The sequence below is a fragment of the Vigna angularis genome, chromosome 5 (assembly GCF_016808095.1).
Source record: "Vigna angularis cultivar LongXiaoDou No.4 chromosome 5, ASM1680809v1, whole genome shotgun sequence".
Lineage (NCBI taxonomy): Eukaryota > Viridiplantae > Streptophyta > Magnoliopsida > Fabales > Fabaceae > Vigna > Vigna angularis.
In genome coordinates this window covers 15,377,090-15,399,756 of record NC_068974.1, presented here as the reverse complement: position 1 = coordinate 15,399,756, position 22,667 = coordinate 15,377,090, and the positions used below count along the sequence as shown (strand labels likewise).

General features: G+C 34.9%; 1 protein-coding gene across 2 annotated transcripts; it reads left to right on the top strand.

Annotated features, from left to right (window-relative positions):
- The first annotated feature begins 7,060 nt into the window (after nt 1–7,060).
- Nucleotides 7,061–21,809, top strand: LOC108319145 (uncharacterized). 2 transcript variants are annotated; one of them, XM_052877453.1, is made up of 9 exons: nt 7,061–7,328; nt 8,160–10,978; nt 11,070–11,153; nt 18,751–18,903; nt 19,048–19,211; nt 19,501–19,648; nt 19,731–19,853; nt 20,210–20,297; nt 21,348–21,809. In XM_052877453.1, exons 2-9 carry the CDS (start codon nt 8,189–8,191, stop codon nt 21,539–21,541), a joined length of 3,744 nt encoding a protein of 1,247 aa, XP_052733413.1. In that variant the 5' UTR covers nt 7,061–7,328; nt 8,160–8,188; the 3' UTR covers nt 21,542–21,809. The 2 variants fall into 2 exon arrangements, with proteins under 2 accessions (XP_052733413.1, XP_017405668.1); XM_017550179.2 differs by having other exon boundaries at nt 8,015–10,978.
- Nucleotides 21,810–22,667: the final 858 nt, after the last annotated feature.

Below are 22,667 nucleotides of genomic sequence, written 5' to 3'. Positions count from 1 at the left end.
GTTTTAATGAAAAACAAGTACAGATAATAACTCTCGTAGAGAATATGAATTTTCAATACAATAAATATATGAAAACTTGTAATAAAAATTTTCTTTTCAAAGAAAGTGTTAAACGATGTAAGCAAGAGAGAATGTTGACAGCGCAAGAGCGATAATAATTATTGACTTCTTTATATGAAATCCTCTTTATATAGCTTTTTCGAAAAAGATCAGTTACTTAGAAACATTGAATTTTACAAGGATAGTAGCCTTTTGGTACGATGTAAGATGTTATTAGCTTTTGTAGAGATAATTTGTACATGAGTAGAGTGTAAAGAGCTAGAAGAGACATTTTCAGAATGTTCTCTTATCTCTTAACATTCTTCTAATTCAATTGGAAACATTTGAAATAGCTTTGTACTTTTCAGATCTACACAGATAAAGAGAACAAACACAAAAAATACTATTCGTACATGTATTTAATAAGTTAAGAGCTTAGCTTGATAGGTGTACTATAGCGTTTAGTGAAATTTGTTTTAAAAGAACGTTGTGTGTTTAAGATGTTTATACATGTATAACGTTTAATAATTTCGTCCTAGACGATTCATTTATATCAGACACTATTTCGTTAAAAAATATTTGTTAAACTTCAAAACATGAATTGTTAAACAATCTTGTTTTTTCAGAAAATCTTTTAGCATGTGATATATAGCATGATGATTTTTCTAATTCGATCTTTTTATTAGCATTTTAATAATGTGAGGTGAAAAAGAAGAACAAATGAAATATATGTTTAACAACAATATCACATCCTAGTGAATATAATCTTATCAAGTTCCACAAATTCATTGAATCAAAACTTATGAAGGGAACTATTACAATTAAAACACCTGGGGAAAAGTGAATTAAAAGCAGATAAATTTTGTAAAATATTAAGGTGACAATCACATTTTTTAAGGCATAAATAATCCTAAGTTATAGTTAAAATTAATGAGGGAGAGAAAACTTGAACATTTATTTGATTTTCGTTATTACTTAGAAGAGAAGAAATTGTTGATTCAAAACTTTTTTTTTTTTAAGTTAAATATTTTATGTTTTCAACAACCATGGATTTTAAATTTGGTTTGATGTTGTATTAATTTCTCCAATTTTGTATTTAGAATGTTTGATGATGGTTTACTTTCTTTTTCTCTAAGATCGGTTATGTGTAAGACCCATGAAAAATATTTATAATTTTATTACTAGTAGAAATGAATTTCTTTGAGAATGGAAAATATAATAAGTTTATGTGAAAAGTTAATAAGAAACTTTGGTAGCTTAATTGGTCGAAAATTTGTGGTGATGGGTTCAAACTCTTTTCTACCTTTTTGTCAAAAAAACGAAAAAAAAAATAAATAAAATTTAAACTATTGATAGTGGATAAAGCACTCAGATTTTAAAGCATTATTGAGGGATCAAATAGGCCAAGTGGTGACTAAAATATTAATATAATAAGATAATATTAAAATAATAAATAATATTAAAAAATTGTTAAATAGTAAAATTTTTGGACTATAAATAGCCATGAGAGGAGAGGTTATTCTGCACAAAGAGAAGAAGAATCAAGTGAGAGCTTGAGAAATAAAGAAGAAAGAGTTAGGGAGAAATTTTTAGTTGCAAGAAGAGTAGAGGTTCTGAAGGGTTTTCGGGGAAACAAATTCGGAGCAAGAGAAGTCTAGAATAGAGGTAGGGGAGCTAACCTTTCTAAGCTTTTATATTATGATTTAATACTGTTTTATTACTATTCATGTTTTGAAATTTTGTGTGAATACTGTTAATGCTTACTGTATATCTATCTATATTGAATTTCCGTGTTAATATTATATGCTATTGTTTTGAATCTGTATATAAGAAATTTGTTAAAACTAGTTGATGAACACTTTGGCTAAGGAAAGACTTGGTACTTAAGTTGTCCATTGTGACGCACCTCTCTTTCCTAGAAGTCTACTCGACAAGTTTTTAACTTAAATCTTGTTGAACAGATTATGTACTTAAACTATTGTGCAATATATCTCGTTGGAATGAATTCATGTTATTGTGGTAGATACGAAATTATGAATTATAATTGTGATGGTAGGATAGAGGAATCTTAAAAATCGGAGTTGGTACATCCCTGATCATAGAGCTCCAATCCAGTAAGTTGTGATTAGTCATATGTACTAGCGTTTATGGTGAGTTTGATTCGTCAAACATTTGATTCTTCTCCGGTGACCATTTATGGTGATATTTTAGTATTGTTAATTTATTTTGTGATATATTCATTTTGTATAATTTCAGTGATGATTGGATTTTATTATATTGAATTTATGCATCTGAACATGATATGAGTATTATGAGGAGATTTTGTAAGGGTATAATGCGAGTTGAGGAATATGAGCATGGTATGAGTCTCGTGGAGAGATTTAGTAATGATATGGTATTTATGTTGATTTTGAGGGTCCTGTAGTTTGAGGTTATCCTGATACTCTAATAATCATCTAGTCTCAAGTAGAGAAGGATGAATTATGTGGTGAGAGGGGTAGGAGGTCCTAGTCTATGTTCTGGTTTTGAACATAGTGTTGAGGATTAACCTTGTGAATGGTATGCAGTATTTTAGAAGTGTATTTGTAAGAAGAAGTAGAAGTCATCACAAGTGCATAACCTCCCGTGACCGCTCATCAACGTATCATCCGGATAAGTGTCTATTGGGTATTGTGATGTCTATTGGGTATTGTGGAACGAGTGTCTATTGAGTATTGTGGGATGAGTGTTTATTGGGTATTGTGGGACGAGTGTCTAATAGGAATTGTGGTATGATGGGATGAGTATCTATGGTATGATTGTGGTATGATGGTATGAGGGTGTCTGACATAATTATTATATGATGTTTGTATCAAAGTAATTATGCATGTTTTATAAATGATTTGTTGCATGTTAGCTCACCCTACTTGTTTGTGTTTGTGTATGTGCGATGATCGTATAATTCGTTATACGGGAGCAGATGAAGGAATGTCGTCTGATCGAGTGCCAATGAATAAAGAGATAGAAGAATAAATTAGAAGAATTCGAGTTATATTTTTGAGTTTGTAGTTGAAATTTGAGTTTAAAACATATGTATAGATATATATATCAACTATAAATTTTCAAGTGTGAGATTACGGGATGTTACCGTAAATGTCATGTTACAATATATAAATTATGAATTATCAAGTGTGAGATTATGTGATGTTACATTAATGGTATCAGAGCGGTTCGTCCTTATGACGACCTAAGAGTTGTGGATTTATCCTACGAACTCATATTATGAATCATAATGACAATAATTCTCTGTGTGAACAGAGAAATGACACGCACACAACCCAACGGTGAAACCTCTAATATGCCTAGCTTGGCAAGAGCTTTGGAGGCTATCATATCTGCTCTTCAACAACAGGGCGTTGCTTTAGTGCAACAGCACGAAACGACTCTACAACAATTAGAAACGACTAGGCTTAGTTCTGAAGCCAATCAAAGACAACATGTGGAAGCCTTAAGGCAACTATCTGAGAATGGCACGTCTGTAGAAGCTCAAAGGATTCGGGAATGGACCTTAGAAAACTTTCTACAACACCGTCCACCTACTTTTAATGGGAGGACAAGTCCGAACGAGGTTGATCTATGGATAAGAAATATGGAAAAGATTTTTTATGCGAAAAATTGCTCATCAGAAACTAGGTTGGCATATTCCAAGTATCAACTGTTTGAAGAAGCAATACACTGGTGGGACAACATGAAGCTAGTATTACAGGAAGGTGGTGAGATTATTGCCTGGGAAGTTTTTAAGAATAAGTTTTATGCTGAGTACTTTCCGGACAGTGTAAGATATGCAAAAGAGGTGGAGTTCTTGCAGCTCGTGCAAGGTAACAAGTCGGTGGCTGAGTATGCAGACAAGTTCAAACAGTTGGGACGTTTATACACCCAACCAGCAAATGAAGAATGGAGGTGTAGGAAATTTAAAAAGGGATTGGGAGCAGACATACAACTAGCCGTGAACCCTTTAGCTATTAATGAGTTTTCTGCTTTAGTTGAACATGCCAAAGTTGCGGAAAGGTTAACGAGTGAGATTGAAGTTCAGCAGAACTCACAAAGGGTAGGAGGACTCTAGGTCACGAGTTGGATAGCATGTAAGGAATCGACCTTATGACAGACCACAGCCTCATAGGAATTCTCATCAGTAACAACATCAACAAAGAATAATCTAATGTTTCGTCTGCGGAGGACCTCATCTGAAGAGCGTCTGTCCACAAGTTAAACTGCGTAACAAATGTTTTCTTTGCGGAGCAGAAGGACATTTTGCTAGAGATTGTCCCTCTAACAGAAGAGAAACAACTCAACCTCAACAATCGCCTCAACAGGGAAGGACTGACAATAGGCCACAAGCGACTGGAAGAGTCTATGCTTTAATGGGAGCAGAAGCTGCCAAATCAGGTACTCTCATCATTGGATGTTGTAGTATAGCTGGTAGAGACTTGAATGTGTTGTTTGATTCTGGAGCGACACACTCCTTTTTGTCTGAAACTCTTATTCAAGAGTTGAACCTACCCGTGAAAGAGCTGCAGTATGACCTTATAGTGTCTACACCGACCTCTAAATTGATAAAAACATCGAGGATGTGTTCTCAATGTCCAATCATTATAGAAGGACGTAGGTTCAAAGTACATCTTATATCTTTACCTCTGCAAGGTTTAGATGTAATCTTAGGAATGGATTGGTTATCTGCCAATCGTATCCTTATAGACTGTAACAAGAAGGAGTTGATTTTCCCTGATCCTGAAGAATCGAAGTTGTTGTCATTACAACAAGTGTTAAAAGAAGTAAAAGAAAGATCTTCGTGTTTCATTATCTTGACTCATGTGGAAATTGAGAAAAATGAACAAAATCTTGATATTCCCATAGTTAATGAGTTTAGTGATGTGTTCCCAGAAGAAGTACCAGGATTGCCACCTCAACGAGAAGTAGAATTTTCCATCGATTTAATACCTGGAGCTGGACCAGTATCGATAGCTCCATATCGAATGGCCCTAGCAGAGTTGGCAGAGCTGAAGAAGCAAATTGAAGAGCTGTTGGAAAAACAATTCATCCGACCAAGCATATCACCATGGGGGGCACCGGTACTGCTGGTGAAGAAGAAAGATGGTAGCTCTAGATTGTGTGTCGACTACAGGCAGTTGAACAAGCTAACCATCAAGAACAAGTATCATTTGCCTAGGATTGACGATTTAATGGATCAGTTACACATACACACACACACACAGATGTGAGATATAAATGTTATGACTTGCTTCTTACTAGAAGGTGGTAAAAAGAGATAGGAAAGTTATTTGTTGTTTGACTCTAGGCTTTAGACCGAAGAACTTGTGAATTCTTATTGTTTCATCCATCTATTTAGCATGTGATAGAGAAGATTATAAATGTTGTTCATGGATTCGTCCTTATGCAATATGGTTTTGTTGTATTTATTTTTTTATTATATATTAGCTTTGTTTGGAAGAAGCTTGTAGATTATTGGCTTGCTCACAAGTTCTTTCTTGATGTTTTCCTTGTATAACATTTTTTTCAATGAGGCTTTTAATTTGGTATCCTTTATCCCAACTTTGGTAGTAGGAGTTTATTACTCATTTCCTAGTGGTCATATCAATGATCTCTTAACTAAAGAAAATTGTGTAGTAGAGAATTTTGGATTTGATGTTCCTTTCTCTTATGACTTTAATATGAAGTCATAACATCTTTACTAACTTTGGATAAATATAACATTCTTCACCAGAAAATAGTTTTGTATTCCAAAGCTTGTGAGAGTTATTATAACCCTAAGCCATGATAGTCAAATTATTTAACATCAATCCATTGCTTGATATGTAAAGAGACTATAAAGTGATTAATGTGATTGACATCTTAAAAGTTACAAGAGTTTCTTGCTAAGAAAACTTATGAACAATTACTCTTTCAATACATAAATAATTCGAAAACATAACCTAATTTTAGTATTTCCATAAACTCATTTACAAAAATTGTGTCCAAGTATTAAATATATTATAATCTAAAATTATTTAGTATAACTTGAAATGATTAAAAATACTTTATTTATCTTACTTTTCTTACATAGTAAAGAGTTCATATTTATCAACTAATACTCATATATTATTTTACAAGTGTTCTACGATGTAAATAGATTGGTCATAATCTTAGGTTAGATTCACTTAACTTGTTACCTAAATAAATTTAGATAAATTTGATCTAACCCATTTCATAAAATGACAATAAAATTAAAAAAAATATTATAAGAAAAAAATACTAAAATATTTATTTAACAAATATACATACATTATAATAATTTTATCTAAAACTAAAATTATTTTTAATATGACTTAAATTTTAAAAATACATATTTGTTTTAATTATTTTGTTTAAAATTTATTTAATTTTTAAAACAAATAAATTTAAAGTGTCCTTTAACATGGAACCAAACCTAATTTTATTATGACATCACCTCTTATATATTGGCTGCTGCAGTTCAATAAATACCTACTAAGTTGATTCTTGGCCCAGTTTCTTAAGTGAATTAATGACCAATCCAAAGTTTAATAATATTGTTAGCTAATATATGGGATTAAAGATTTGTTTGGATGAGTTAACTAAAAGAAAAAACGCAGAGATATGTAAAATAGAAGTAAACAAAAATACTATGAATATATTGATGGGTAATAATAATAATTATAAAATAATTTTTCTTTAATTTTAGATAAAATAAATACATAAACTATATTAAAATTATGTAATGTTAGGTATTTTATTATTTTTTTACTTTATTTTTTCTCAAATAATTAATATTTAATTCCTTTTAATTGTTTGAAAAAGGATAAAGAGAGAAACCATTGTCTTTTTGTTCCATTCCATTTCATTATAAAAGCAAATTTTCTTCCAAGTTGCCAGGTCACACGTGCTGATGGCATAACAGTAGTAACTACAAAGATGCAAGGGTACTTTTGTAACTCGCAAAATGTCTGAAACTATGTACAACAGCGGTGGATGGAAAAATGTTTAGAGAGGGAATTTTCTGTTTTCTAGAGAGAGAAAGAGAAAGCGCAGTCATTTTCAGGGGAAAAGAAAGGGTCGAAGCAGGAGCAAACTCTGAAGAGATAGCGTAATTGGCGAAAGCGTGAGTAACCTGGAGTGGGTTCTTTTCATTTTCCCTTGAAACCTCTGTTTCTGGTTCAAATTTCGTACTTTTATTTTCAATCTTTCCCCTTTTCAACTTCAGCAAACACAAGGACGGGTTTCCCCCCTTTCATCAGGTACATGTTCTGTTATCAGTTTTTGCCATGTTTAGTTTTTATGGTAAGAGGTTAGATTAAGGAAGTAGATTGATCGTGTGTCTGTGTGGTGTGTTAAAATCATCAAACTAACTTATTATGGTAATGAAATTCATTACATAAAAATGTGATGGACTAAATTGACTAGTTTCTGGACTATATGTGTGAGTGCAATTTATTTAGAACTTAGTGACTTAAACAACAATTTTTCACTTGTCATCTTGCGTACTGCGTGATATTGATGTAGTGTCATACTAGTCATTCCCAAATGAGGTTTGGTTATGAAATGTGTTGTGCGTGTGTGTGTGTGTGAGAGAGAGAGAGAGAGGGAGATAGTTTGATGTTCGTTTTATGGCCACACGTGAGACACATAATGGTCCTATAGCCATGGAAAGGAAGCTGGAATTTTCCACCAAATAAAGTTGTTCTACTGCCTAAATTCTGTTCTGTCTAAAAAAATGTAGTTCGTTATGTTTCTTTATAAATTAGTAATTACATCTTAGCAAATTTTTAATGTTATCTTTAAGCCTATTACCCAGGTTATCAATATGTAACTTAGCATTTATAGTTGACCATAGTGGTCATTTGTTTCCATCTGTAGTGATTGTATTGTTGCATTTTAATTTGTTTCTTAAACTACCTACCTTGATTCCATTGTGTTCACACAGGGCCACTGCTGTGCAATTAAGTTGTGTTTCATTGGTGCATGGGAGTTGCTCTTATCTTGGAAGTTTCAATTCGTCAAATGTTTATATGGTGTCCAAGTATTACTAGAGGTTTAGAACTTATTTTTTATTTCGTTTCTTAATGAAGTGTTCTCCTAAGAAGTTAAAAACAATGTCATGATGGAACAGTCTAGATTCTACAAACATCTTCAATGCAATAACATGGAGCCTAGAAATGAGGAGTTCCAGTCGGGATCTCAATCAGTAATTCAGGACCATATGGATGGCATGCAGAGTATTAGACGGCCATCTGACTATAGCACATCAGATGTTAAACCGGTACTTAATTATTCAATACAGACGGGTGAGGAATTTGCTCTTGAATTCATGCGAGATAGGGTGAATCTCAGGAAGCCCATGTTTTCAAATGTTAATGATTCCAATTCCAATTATGCAACTGGCTGCATGGAACTGAAAGGTGTCTTAGGCATCAACCACACAGCTTCTGAAAGTGGATCAGACATTTCTATTCTATCAAAAACTGAGAAAGGTCTGACAGAGTTTAACAGACCGAGTACATCATTACATGGAGACAGAAGCAATTATGGGTCAATTCGGTCAATGCCAAGAGTTTCACTGAATCAGGAGAATAGTCGATTTGTACGTGGGTATGGGTCTTCTGTTGGTTCTGACAGCTCATCAATGATGAAGTGTCTTTGTAGCTTTGGTGGCAGAATATTACCACGACCAAGTGATGGGAAGTTAAGGTATGTTGGAGGTCAAACTCGTATTCTTCGTCTAAGAAAGGACATATCTTGGCAGGAGCTTATGCAAAAAGCTTTGTTAATTTATAATCTGGTTCATGTACTAAAATATCAACTTCCTGGGGAAGATCTCGATGCATTGGTATCAGTGTCGTCTGATGAGGATTTGCAGAATATGATGGAAGAATGTAATCTTCTAGAAGATAGAGAGCGCTCAAAAAAGCTTAGGCTGTTTTTGTTCTCAATGAGTGATTTGGAAGATGCTCATTTTTCTCTCAGCAGCATTAGTGATGACTCTGAGGTCCAATATGTTGTTGCTGTTAATGGCATGGACTTTGGATCAATAAACAGCTCAACCCCACTTGGTGTCAGTTTCTCAGCTGATGATCTGCATGAATTAGAAAGGCAAACTTCACAGAGAGAGACTAATAATAGAGCTGCTGTAGAATCTGTAGGTGCCAGCGCTCCCTTGACTAACAAATCTGATCCTTCATTGACTATTCATTCTTCACAAGCAGTTTTACCAAATGCCTCAAATTCTTATGAACTTGATCAACTTTCTTATGGTGACCAAATGCCTCAATTTGGGGATTATAGTCGTCAATATTTTGTTCACCATGGCCTTAATTCCACTCATAGCCCTGTTGGAGAGACTTTTATTCCTATGGCTCCTCATCTGCTTAACAATCAACAAGGGGTTCAGAATGAAGACCATGTATCTAGTGGATTACAAATTCAAAATTCTCAGTTATCTGCAATGCAGGTGAAAAAGATAAGTGATAATTCAGTTAAGCAAGGGAGTGACTCTGAAAATGTTTTAACCTCAGAAACCACGTCTCCAGCTCCCTTACAAACCTCTGACAGTGGCTTAAAAAGTAATTTTCATGAAGCATCGGTTGTAGTTACCATGCCTGAGGGACATCCACCTTCATTACCTTCAACAAAAAAGGTTCAGCACAAGGATTATGAAGAGTTGTCTTCTACTTCTAGCAGTGCATTTGTTCCTGCTTATGTTGATTCCCATCCAAATGCAATTGATTTGAGTTGTCTTCATCCTCCTCCACTTCCTGAAAGAGTTTATTATTCAGAAAGAACTCCGAGGGAGCAAGTAGAGTTGCTGAATCGTTCCTCAAAGTCAGATGACACACACAGTTCTCAACTACATGTGTCAGATTTACTTTCTGATGTCAACCCAGAGGACCCAGTAACAGAATCTGGGGGCAACTTGCATCCAACTGACGAATTGGGTAATGCAGAAAAGCCCTTGCATGCAGATGGCCATACCACTGACAATGGGTTTTCCAAAAATCAAATGAGCAAACCATTGCCTGATACAAACAGTCTTATTAAGTCAAAACTATCTGAGCTCACAGACCCTGAGTTGAAGCCAGTGTTATCAAGTAATGAAGGAACTAAAGATGTTGAAACTGAAAATTATCGTAAAGATAGCCAAATTAAGCCCTTGCTTGACGAAACTGAAACCAAGACCAAAACCAAAGATGGTAAATCAGATGTTCCTACATTGCATCATGTTTCCTCTGCTAAGCGTCTTGATGATCTAGCATCCAATCTTCCAGAGATTGATTGGGGTGAAGCCTCAGGGAAGGAATCAAATGATGGTTGTGTGGTGGAAGAACTACCTGTATCTGTAACTGGGAGTGTAACTAAAGATGTTAATCAAGATTTCCCCCAAAATGTTGTTTCCAAACAATCTCAAGGGGACATTCTTATTGACATTGATGATCGATTTCCCCGCGAATTGCTTTCAGATATGTTTTCTAAAGCAATACATGGAGAAGATCCCTCCAGTCTGCATCCATTGTCTGGAGATGGAGTAGGCTTAAGCATAAATATGGAAAATCATGAACCCAAAAGATGGTCATATTTTCATAAATTAGCACAAGGGCTTGATAACGTCTCTCTTATTGATCAAGATCATCTTGGTTTTCCACCTGGCATAGGAAAAACAGAAGATAATAGAACTCATCACGTTATGCCGCTAACAACTGATGGAGATCCCCTACATCATGAAGATTCCCATCTCAAATTTAATGAAGAAAATCCTGAGGACTTACATGTAAGGATTGAAACTGAAACTACCATTCTGAAGTCTAATTATAATCAATCCCAGCTTAAGGACAATGAGAGCATGCAGTTTGATGCTATGATGGAAAATCTAAGAATGCAAGGGTCAGAGTTTGAGGTACTGTTTCAATTTTGTTATTTTATTTCTTTGTGCGTAAGGTTGTACTGATCTGCATTTCCAATAATAAAAGATCTTTGCTTCAATTTAGGATGGCAAATTTGATGTGAAAAATAGCAACCTACCTCCAGCCCTTGATCCTTCTTTTGGAGATATTGACATTAGTACTGTGCAGGTAAAATCATGTTCTTATATATGCTACATTTCTTATATACTTTTTTTCATACATGGAACATGTTTTTATATTTTTGGGCAAACTGAAGGCTCTGTTGCCTTCCCAATAAGCCTTGCACCTGCTGCAAAGAGTAGATTATATCACTTGTGTAAATGGATAATTTGTGTATGTTTCAACTTGCAGGAATAATTATAACTATTAGAGTATACTTGAGTAAGTATACTCTATTAGATATGGTTATGAGTACTGCTATGATAAAAATCTCAAATATGACAATTTTCTATATATGGTTACAACAATATAATGTGTACCCATAAGGTTGTATCTTGTTGATCACATACTGAATTGTCTTTTGGACACATACACACACACACTATATATATATATATATATATATATATATATGTATATTTGTGTGTGTGTGTGTGTGTGTATGTATGTATGTATGTATGTAATGTTTGGGTATGATGTATTGCAAGCTTGCTTCTTAGTTACTCTTTATTACCATTGTTACATAATTTTGATTTGGATTCTTCAGATTTCAGAAGCGTATTGGTAGTAATAATTGATTGGATCTGGGTTCATATAATCTATACTTGGACATCTCATGTTAATCTAATTTACATTTATCTTTCATTTAAGGCTTAGTGCAGATGTAGAGTCTGTCATAACAGCAACTAGAACTTGCAATATTTATCTTCCGAGTCTCTCCAAGGTTTTAAAGAATATTTAATACTCTGTAGACCCCGGCTGACTCTTCTCTTAATGTCTCCGTAAGTAATAGGTTGAATGAGGCCTGTTGCCGATAAATAAGAAAAGGATTGAGATTGGGATCTATCTTATTATTTCTGGAAAGGATTTAACTCTTAAGAGAGCGGAGAGAAATCAGGATCTGTTAAATAACCTGTGTACTATTGTAATTCATCTTTGACTGTTACAAGAGTTCTACTAGAGAATAATACCAAAGTATTCTTCATCTATTTCCTGTCTAATTTTTTTTTCCTCATCCAGTTCTATTGATAGAACTGGTATCAGAACAATGAGAAAGAACTGATTTTTATTGGGTAAAACTAGGGAGAAGCCCGCAAGGAGCCAATACACTTCTCTAGATATTTCAAGAGGTCTGGATCCACTCTACTATTTTATTTACCAAAAGTCCATAAACAGTTTATAATTATTTCTATGTACAGTAAGATACTGGTCATAAACCTGCCCTTTATGGGCATAATCAAATGCAGGTCCTGTCTCATTCTTTCTAACACAAACCCCTTTTTTTCTTTGTCCAATTAACCTAATTATCTAACTTATGGGTATCTATCATCCATCAACGGGTATTAGAGCTCCCATATTTTGGGAGCAATTCATGGTGCATTCCAAAATAGAAGCAAGAATGGAATCACTAGTAGCAAGAATTGTAAGTCTCTGTTATTTGGTAAGGAAGCTTATGAAAGAGATGTTAGATTGAAGGGGTAGATGAAGAAAGAAAGAAATAATGCTGGCAGTGGCAGTGATTATGGAGTGACGTGGAGCTTAGGAGGAGGATAAGTTCTTGATCAACTCAAGAAGTGTTAGAGAAGAAGCTTGCCAAAGCATGTCCCTTGGTGATTCAAATTTGTATCTCACCAACCCAATGAAAAACATGTAAAACAAAAACATTTTGCAAAAGAAATTAGAAAATGGATTGAGACTTAGAAATGATAAAGAACATGCCACCTTTGTTATGAACCCCAAAGGATAAGTGCAAGAAGATTCGTTACTCGATAAAGCTTCTCAAGATAAGAACCAAAACAAGAGTAGATAACTCTTAAGACTTTCAAAGTGAACTCACAAGGAAGATTTCATTGAATCTGTTAAAGATATTATCTTTAGTTTATATTTATCTTTTATCTTTAGTTAGTTTGTTTATATTTCTTATTTGTATTTTGGGCTTAGCCCATATTTCTTTTATTATAAAGAGAACCCTATGTGTATATTCAACACAAGGGAGTTTTCACTATATTCAATTTGGTATCAGAGCTCTAAGTTCTTTGATCCTTTTCTACTCTGTCTTTGTTGCCGCCGTTGCCCGGTGGCAGCCGCCACCGGTGGCCCCCTAAAAGTCTCTTTTTCAACCTATCTTTGTAACTCCAATTCCCGTGGCCAAGTTCCTCTTTTAGAATTCTGATTTTTTTTTCTCAGCCTCAAGATCACGCTTATAGTGCCTCGCTTGACCATGCCCTTTCGGACCAATACCTGAAACTGGTGCCTTCCCTCCTGTAATGCCCAATCATAGGCATTCACATTAGCTTCCAATCATCTGAAGAATTATTGTTCGTTGTTTTTCCCCTGTTCACCGTCGCTCTTCGCTGCCAGCCTCCGTACGTCGTCGGCCACCGTTTGCCGCCGGCTGCCACCGTCGGTGCCTCATTTTCTCAGGAAAAGTTAGGGGTTTTGTGCGCCTCCTCGCCTGCGACCCAAACCTGGTTGTCGCCGTCTTTATCTCGTTCGCACGCGCCATCTTCCGCTTCCGCTATCTTCTCCTCTTTGCTGTTTCCTCACTGTCCGCCACCTCCGACGTTCGCATCCGAGACAGGAGTCGCGCCGCTTTGCGAGCTACTGTCAATCTCACAAGATTGCAACCCTTGAACAATCTTTTTTGATCTTCGGGTGTTCAACTTCCAATCCAACTTGAAGGAGTTGGAATCTAAGCACGCTCCTTGTTTGGACCAAAAACGACCGCTCTAGACGCAACTGCGTTAGTTCTTTCTTCAATCGTTGGTCACTTTCTTCTTGGGCTCCAATTTAGCTTGTACTTCTTGTGATCACCATTTATGAGTAATCCAGCAGAGAACATTTGGACGTCGAACTTGGCTTTTTGATGCAATCTGTCATCCTTATGCTTTGTAAGTAAGCAGCTGCGATGCTCCTATTGGGTGTCATTTATTTACAAGTCTCCAAGGACAGTAGGTTAACACCAAGGAATTTCAACACCAAAGTCATGGGTTGATGGTTTCTTGGAGAGTCTATTCCTAGCAAGATTCAAAATCTTAGTCAACAATTTCACCAACCCTTTGTCATATATGTTTTTGTGTCCTTTGATGAATAAAGGAGACCATTATGATCTTCCACTTTCACGATTTGTCATCGGCGCGTCGTCATTTCTACAGTTCATCGTGAGGGGGAGTATGTTGTTCCAGCCACATCCCACCAGTCAGCAACCACATCCCACCAGTCAGCAGCCACGTCCCACTAGTGAGACACTAGTCAGAGGCCCCACTAGTCAGGGATGGCAGTCCCTGCTTTCAGCCACTGCAGGCCCTAACTAGTCAGAGATGGCAGTCCCTGTAGTTTTGTCACTTTCAGCCACTGCAGGTCCCATACTTACTTGATGGCAATCCAGTCCCTGCAGTTTGTCATTGCCCTCCTTTGTCAATGTCATTCTACTTGAAGTTTCATGGTGCTAGTTGAAGGTTCGCACTTGTCCACCACTTCCAATCCATAAGCTGCTCTTCCATAAGCTGCTCTTAGTGTTCATGTGACTGAACATCTGTTTGTCGCACACTCTTGAAGACAAATCATATATTTCAAATTGTGTTTATTTATTCCAAGCTTGGTTCATACAATCTGTATGCTCCAGCTTGAGGGGGAGTGTTAAAGATATTATCTTTTATCTTTAGTTAGTTTGTTTATATTTCTTATTTGTATTTTGGGCTTAGCCCATATTTCTTTTATTATAAATAGAGAACCCTATGTGTATATTCAACACAAAGGAGTTTTCACTATATTCAATTGAATCTAGTGATTTTACAAGAGGGGTTGACTCTCTTTTATAAGAAGCATGCCATGGTTTCGAAGAGGAAAAAACACCTCTCAAGTGTTTAGAAACATTAGGAAGCCCAAATGCACATAAGATTGCTTAAGCTAAAGTTAACTCAACTAATCCTATGTTTAATACTTAATTAACTCCTAATTAATCCTAACACATGGTTGGTTCCTTAAAATTAGAGAAAGGCAAACGTTAGCTAACTAGTAAAATTAAGAAAAAGCTCATCATCACATCTCCAAAGAGCACATGTAGTTCATGAATTAGTAGAAAGCCATGTTAAGTTGTTATAACCATCATTACACTCAATAAAGTGACATATTGTGGTTAATAACTCTGACTTTCCTAACTTGAAAATTTCGTCCCACATGATTTTTGGGTGACTCTTGGATTGTAGAATATTCTGGGAGAGTTAAGGAATATTCTATGATCTAAGAGTTTAAAAAAATTGAGAGCTTCATGTCTTCTTCAACTTCTTTCAGCCAACCTCTTGTGAATCTCCCTTGGAATTCTCTTGACAGCCACCCGGTGACAATTTAAGGGATTTGACATGAATTGGCGGACTCTATTACCGCACAACTAATTTCAGGTCTTGTGTTAGTAGCATACTTTAAGTCACCAACTACAAATCTGTAAAGAGTTGGATGCTGAAATAAATCACCTTCACTTTTAGACAGTTTGCTTGTAGAGGTCGTAGGAGATGAAATAGAATGAGCATCAGCCATATTATTCCTATGTGGGAGATCTCTAATGTACTTGCTGAGTCATAAAGAAAGGATTTGTCAGGTAGGCGCTTGATCTCAATACCCAAAAAATAGTCCAAATGGCACAGCTGTTTCAGACGTTCAGTAATCTGCCGAATTAGTTGGGGTGAGCTGCCAGCTGTGATGCACATATACAATATGTATATCGGATGTGATGTGTATCTGATAGGACAATATGTTTAATTTGAAAATAATATGATACAATACATGATATATGTATATTGAAAAATGTACAAATTTTTTTTGAAACACGATTAATATGTGATTACTATTGTGTGAATTCAAATCAAAATAACATGTATATTCTCAAAACAAAAAATTATAAATTATTATCGTCACAAAAATATTAGTTATTACTTTATAAATTAGATACTTCATTGATAAGTATCAATAAAGTATTCTAGCGTACCAGCTGCGGATGTCGGATACGGATATGTGACACAAATTGAAGTGTCGGTGCATGATAGGCTACTAGTGATGATAATATCATCGACATACATAAAGATTAAAATAGTGTGAGCTTGAGTCTTGTACAATAACAAAGACTGGTGTTATTTACTAGCTTGAAACTCAAACTGTTAGGCTTCTTTGGTCAAGAAGTCTATCTTTCTCTCAAAACAGCACACACCCACACAGAATGCTGGACAACAACAGTACTGAATATTATTCTGATGAACAACCCTCTCCTTCTCTCAAGAACACACCAAACAGAACTGAATAGAATGTATTATTGATGTATGAGTGAATCAGAATACAAAGAATCACCCCCAAGGAAGCCTTCCTCCCTCCACTGGACTTTGTTCCAGTCTAACAATTCACAAATCCAAAAACTACCCTCTACCAGACCTCCAGTTGAAAATAGGACTGATTTTATTATTCAGAATCATAAAGAATACATTCTCATATCCTCTATTTGTAACAATCTAATTATGCCTCAAGGAAGCCTTCCTCCCTCCACCGGACAATGTTCCAGTCTAACAATTCACAAATCCAAAAATTGCCCTCTATAGACCTCCCTTGCCTTCTTATAAAGGCAACCCACTTCTAACTACCCAACAACAATTAATTCCTAAAACTGTTTTCTCTGTCCTGCACCTATTACCCATTATAACCTATTTTATTATATCCTATCACAAACTGAGTAAATGTAAGTTTTAGTCCATCTAATCACTGCCTGGGTGCTTGTTTTAGGCCAAAAAGGGCCTTGTTGAGTTTGCAAACGAGAGATTTCTCTTCAACTTCAAATCTTGGGGGCTGCACCGTAGAAACTATTTCATCCAAGAAGCCAATAAGAAAAGCATTACTCGCATACATCTGAAATAATTCCCAATTACTAGTGAGGGCAAGAGTGGTAATGAGTCTGATAGTAGCAGGTTTAACAACAGGAGAAAATGTTAGAGCCACGGACTTGATGAAACCCTTTAGCCACTAATTGAGCTTTGTATTATGAAACCCTGCAGCCTAGAATTATAAAATCCAGACTTATACCTGGTTTACATGAGATGCTTATTAACAGTTCTGGGAAAGAAAATCAGTGGATGCAGAAGACTCAGAAGGGGATGAGGAGCTAGACTATGTCTTTGAGACAGTGGGTGACACAAGTGAAGGGCTGCCTTGAACGTTATGGTCACCAGTTTCAAAAGAGGGACTGACTGCTGTGAGGGTGTAGCAGCAGGTATATGAGAAGGACTTAGTGAGACTTTACTGGACAAGACTAAGACAGGTAGAATAAAATTGACCTGCTTTGATACTAACTCAAGATAAATAAAAAAGAAACAATGTTCTTTTGCGAGCTTATTTTGCCTCTCTTAGGTTCTCATGTTTATATATTAACTGTAGATTGTTCTCATATAAAATGAGGAGAAGAAAGAATAAAAAACAAGTAAAGGCATATCTAGGATCCTAGGTAGAGATAGGTACAGCACAAAACAGCTTTTTAGTAAAGCCTGTTTTAGGCCTATTCTAACAGCTAAGGAGATTATAGAGAACAAGGTTTTGCAAGTAGTAACTTAATGACAATGGAAGTGATTATGTGTTGGCTGATAAATATTATTCCCAATTTTCATTTGAACAATTGAAGGAAAGGATGACAATGAAGGCTGCCTAAGCTGGATGTGATGAAGATGTCTTAGAAATTGATTTTAGGGTCTAACTTAATTTTGCAAACTTTATAAGCTTTTGTTTAAGGCATATTTCTAGTTGTGGGACTAATCCACCGACCATGAGGCTGCAATTAAGACAGCCCTCCAAAGATGTCTCAACTAAGGATGATTGCAATCAAGGAAGCTTTCAAGCAGGATGGCTAGGGTTTTAGCCCGGATGCAGAGCCCCAAGGTTGAGCAATCTAATACCTACTTGGAAAATGGGGAGAAGTGAGTATCATTTTCTGATAATTTAAAGAGAACAAGCATCAGTTTTTATACAACTTCGATCATAATGCTATGCCCGAATTATGGACATCAAATCAGACTTAATAACCACAAACAAGGAAACCTTGACCAATTAATCCAAATGAAGGAAGATATCTGATTAAACCTGTATATAAATAAAAAATGCACAGGTTACATGTTATAGCAACAAGGAAACGTTGACCAATTAATCCTAATGAAGGAAGATATCTAATTAAACCTGTATATAAATAAAAAATGCACAGGTTACATGTTATAGTACCATGCTTGTGCGGCATCATTCTCATCACCATTACACTATACCTCTTCCTCTCGTGGGCTAAATGTAGTCTGGCATTCTTTAGCACATATTTTTGTAAAATATTTAGCTTTTCTAACATGTAGATTTTCATTGTCTTTAAAGAAAAGTTTATAAGCCTCTTGTTCAAGATGTTCTGTTTTAGAATTTTTCTCTCTTTTCACCTCGTAAAGTTTGTTTATTTGGCCATTTAGCTGTTATATGTGTGTGTGTGTATTCACAAATTTTGAATGTGTACATTATATCATACTGTAGTGCTGACCTGAAACCTGAAAATATTTAGTTCATGACTTCATTTATTTCTGTTTTCTATGCAAATTGGTAGGTCATTAAGAATGAAGATCTTGAGGAGCTGCGAGAACTAGGTTCTGGTACCTTTGGGACTGTGTATCATGGAAAATGGAGAGGAACAGATGTTGCTATTAAAAGAATAAAGAAGAGCTGCTTCACGGGTCGGTCATCTGAACAAGAGAGATTGGTAACTTTTTATTTAATGGATGTTGTATAGGATGCACTATTCTTTGTTTTCATTAAAATAAAATAAGAAAGCGATTCTTCTGTCATTGAATTTCTTTAACCATGATACATTTTGAGGTGAGATGATATTTGCTTCTTTTCTCAGACTGTGGAGTTTTGGCGGGAAGCTGACATTCTCTCCAAACTTCATCATCCAAATGTGGTTGCATTTTATGGTGTGGTACAGCATGGACCAGGTGGTACAATGGCCACTGTGGCAGAATATATGGTGGATGGTTCTCTTAGGCATGTATTACTTCGCAAGGATAGGTAATGCTTTTGAAATAGATTTTGCATCTCTGTCGTAGTGCATAAGATTAAGGCTTTTACTACTGCCTCAAATTTGTTGAAAAGAGATCTGTCCTGTTGCAACTTATTTCTTGGATAGAATGCATGAATATTTATTGGGAAAACTTCATGATTTGGTATAATTGTGTGATAGCCAATCAGATCTACTAAAGTTTATTGAGTCAGCAAGAGCATGAGTTTTAAATTATATGTCCAGTTTTTTTTTTTATATGATTTTTGTTCAAGATTCTTACAATAATTTTATATTTAGGTATCTTGATCGTCGCAAGAGGCTGATAATTGCAATGGATGCTGCTTTTGGAATGGAATATTTGCACTCAAAAAACATTGTGCATTTTGACTTAAAATGTGACAATTTGCTTGTAAACTTGAAAGATCCTTTACGTCCAATATGCAAGGTATGTAGACTGGGTCTGGTAGTATTTTTCTATCAGCATGAAAGATCACTTTTTGTGTTGACTGAGAAATTTTCTTACCTAGGTTGGTGATTTTGGCTTATCAAAAATTAAGCGAAATACTTTGGTTACTGGTGGTGTGCGTGGGACACTACCTTGGATGGCACCAGAGCTTCTGAATGGAAGCAGCAATAAGGTCTCAGAAAAGGTAATATTTCAACTTATCTGTATAAAATTGTTTTCTTCAATCACATGACTCAGTTGAAATTTAATTTAACTAAAGAAATGTGGTCCAGTATTCATTTCTCTTTCTAGACGTATAAATTTCTTTTATCTCACGTGACAATAAAACTACCAGTTCACCATACTCCGGTTATCAGGAAGTTACTGTTGAATTATTTTTATTTGATCATTTTCAATTTCGAGCATTCAAATTTGCCTATTTCATTCTCTTACCACCTTGAAAATCTTTTGTTGCATATGTGATATTTGTAGTTTACATCTTAATAGTATCTGGGAAGGAAATTGTTGAAATTAATTTTAGTTTGTTACCCTTATCTGTAGGTTGATGTGTTCTCCTTTGGCATTGTATTATGGGAAATTCTTACCGGTGAGGAGCCATATGCCAATATGCATTATGGTGCAATTATAGGTAATATCTTATTCTCATCTTTTATCCTTACTAGTCTTTTTTGTGTCTTCTTGAAATTGACACTTTTTATTCAAGAACAAACATTAGACAGTAGTAGAATATAGCAACATTGTTAAAATTGATATTATGCATAGGATAGGGTAAAAGAGGGGTCAAGTTGTAAAATACCCTAAATAGTACGATCATAACAAAGATCACAAAATTCCATTGAAATCAGGTCAAACATATAGAAGATGCCCCTTGTTGCTTCACATCAGACCAGTGTTGGGTAGGAATGGTTGGGAAACAAAACATGCTATAACCAGATAATGATGGATATTGTTAGTTCTTTATTAAAGAAACAAAACCTTTTTTAAGTATCTAGCATACCTTCAGCAACTTTCTTCATTGTTCTGGAAATGGATGAAGTTTATATAAGAAATTGATAGAGTAATGCTATTGAATTATAGCTTATTTTGTATTCCTTACAGATTCTGATAAGAGAATCCTTTGGAGAGAGCAATTGGATTAGCTTTCTATATTCCTTACAGTTTTTAATCAGAATCTTTCGGATTAAGCTATTTGAAAAAAATAAAATAGTAAGCGATTCTGTCAAAAAAAATTATCAACACAAAATATAATGTGTGCACACATTCAAAATCTATACCTACCTTAGTATGGTTGTAGACTTTACTATTGACTGGGCTTAAGTTTGTTTTTAGCTAACTTTCTAGTCTATCTGTGTGGTTCACATTTTGGTTGAATTAATTTTGGAAAAAGAAACTGATGTTGAAAGAATTGGTTTCTATTTGACTGGTAAAGGAGAATCAGTTTTGGAGGGTCCATAAAATTGTGGTTCCTTTACTAAAATCTATTATAGTTCTTAAAAATTGGATTATAAAACCTATTTCAACCTTACAAAATCAAATTGTTACGTGAAGCTCATTAATTTATATGCTATAATTTGATGATATCTCTAGTCTAGTTCTTCAATACACGAGTCTATGGAAAAAATTATTCAAAAAGGATTTCTGTGTAGAACCTACCACTAATTTGTGTCTCCCCTGACAGGAGGAATTGTAAATAACACATTAAGGCCAACCATCCCAAGTAACTGTGATCCTGAATGGAGAACACTGATGGAACAATGCTGGGCTCCCAATCCTGCAGTCAGACCATCCTTCACAGAAATTGCCAGTCGTTTGCGCATAATGTCTGCGGCAGCAAGCCAAACCAAAACACAGGGCCATAAAACATCTAAATGAGTTATACATTGTAAAGTTGGTATTCATACAGTCATTTAATGGTGATCCAAGGAAGTAACTTATACAAGTATGGTTCTATATACTGTAGTCTTTTTTTTTTTTTTTACCATAATAATTTTATACTACACTATGCAAGTTGTATACCAATGCTTCAACACCAGTGCAAAATTTGTCATTTAGTTTCTGTGTATTGTACAATGTTTTTCTTGGTTTTCCAATCTTGTAATATCTAACAATGATTTTATTATAGATGGCTATTACTCATGTAGAGGGCAGTGTTAACAATGTGTTAGACATCTCAAAGCGGAAGCAACCTCATTTAAATATAGGCTATTTCTTTCTACATTCCCACAATTACTAACTGTATCTCCAAAATAAAAAGCACGCTTTACCTCTGCACCACACCACCACTGTTGTTGCCATTAAAATCACTGTCCACCACCATCACCATTGCTGGTGTAGAGGAAGAAGAGTGGGAGAACACTGTAAGGGAAGAAGAGAGAAAATGTGAAAAAAAAAAAAAACTCATTTTCAAAAGTCTGTTTTGAAATGTATGTGTTCCGGAAAAAGCTTTTCGAAACATTTTTCATGTGGGGATGTTCAAAAAATTATACCAAAAGACTTTATATGAGTTTCGGAAAGGTTTTTTCCGAAACTCTCATTTCCAAAATTTTATTGTTTTTTTTTAGTTTCGGAACTTTTATTTCAGAAATTTTATTCTGGAAATATTGTTTTGAAAACTTGTTCCAAAAAGTTTTTTGGAGTATATGCTTCGAAAGTCACTTTTTCAGAAGGAGAAATGATCATTTTAAAATTTGAGGAATGCTCAAAGAAATTGTGGGAGTGAAGAAAGTAAAAGCCTTAAAATATACTCTTTTTTTTTCATTTCTCACGATGCAGTGGTTGAAACTTTTGTCTCTTTTCAGTTGTTTGGTTTTTTAATTTTACACGTCATCACAAGTGTCTTTTTAACTTTCTTCTAAACAATTCTAGCTTTACCATAAATGTAAATAATAACTTTACATATCAATGTCATATGTAATAATCTTCAATTCTTTAATTATTAGTTGATAAAAAGCTTGTAAGGTTACACATAATTTTATTACAATAAGAATTTATATCAAAT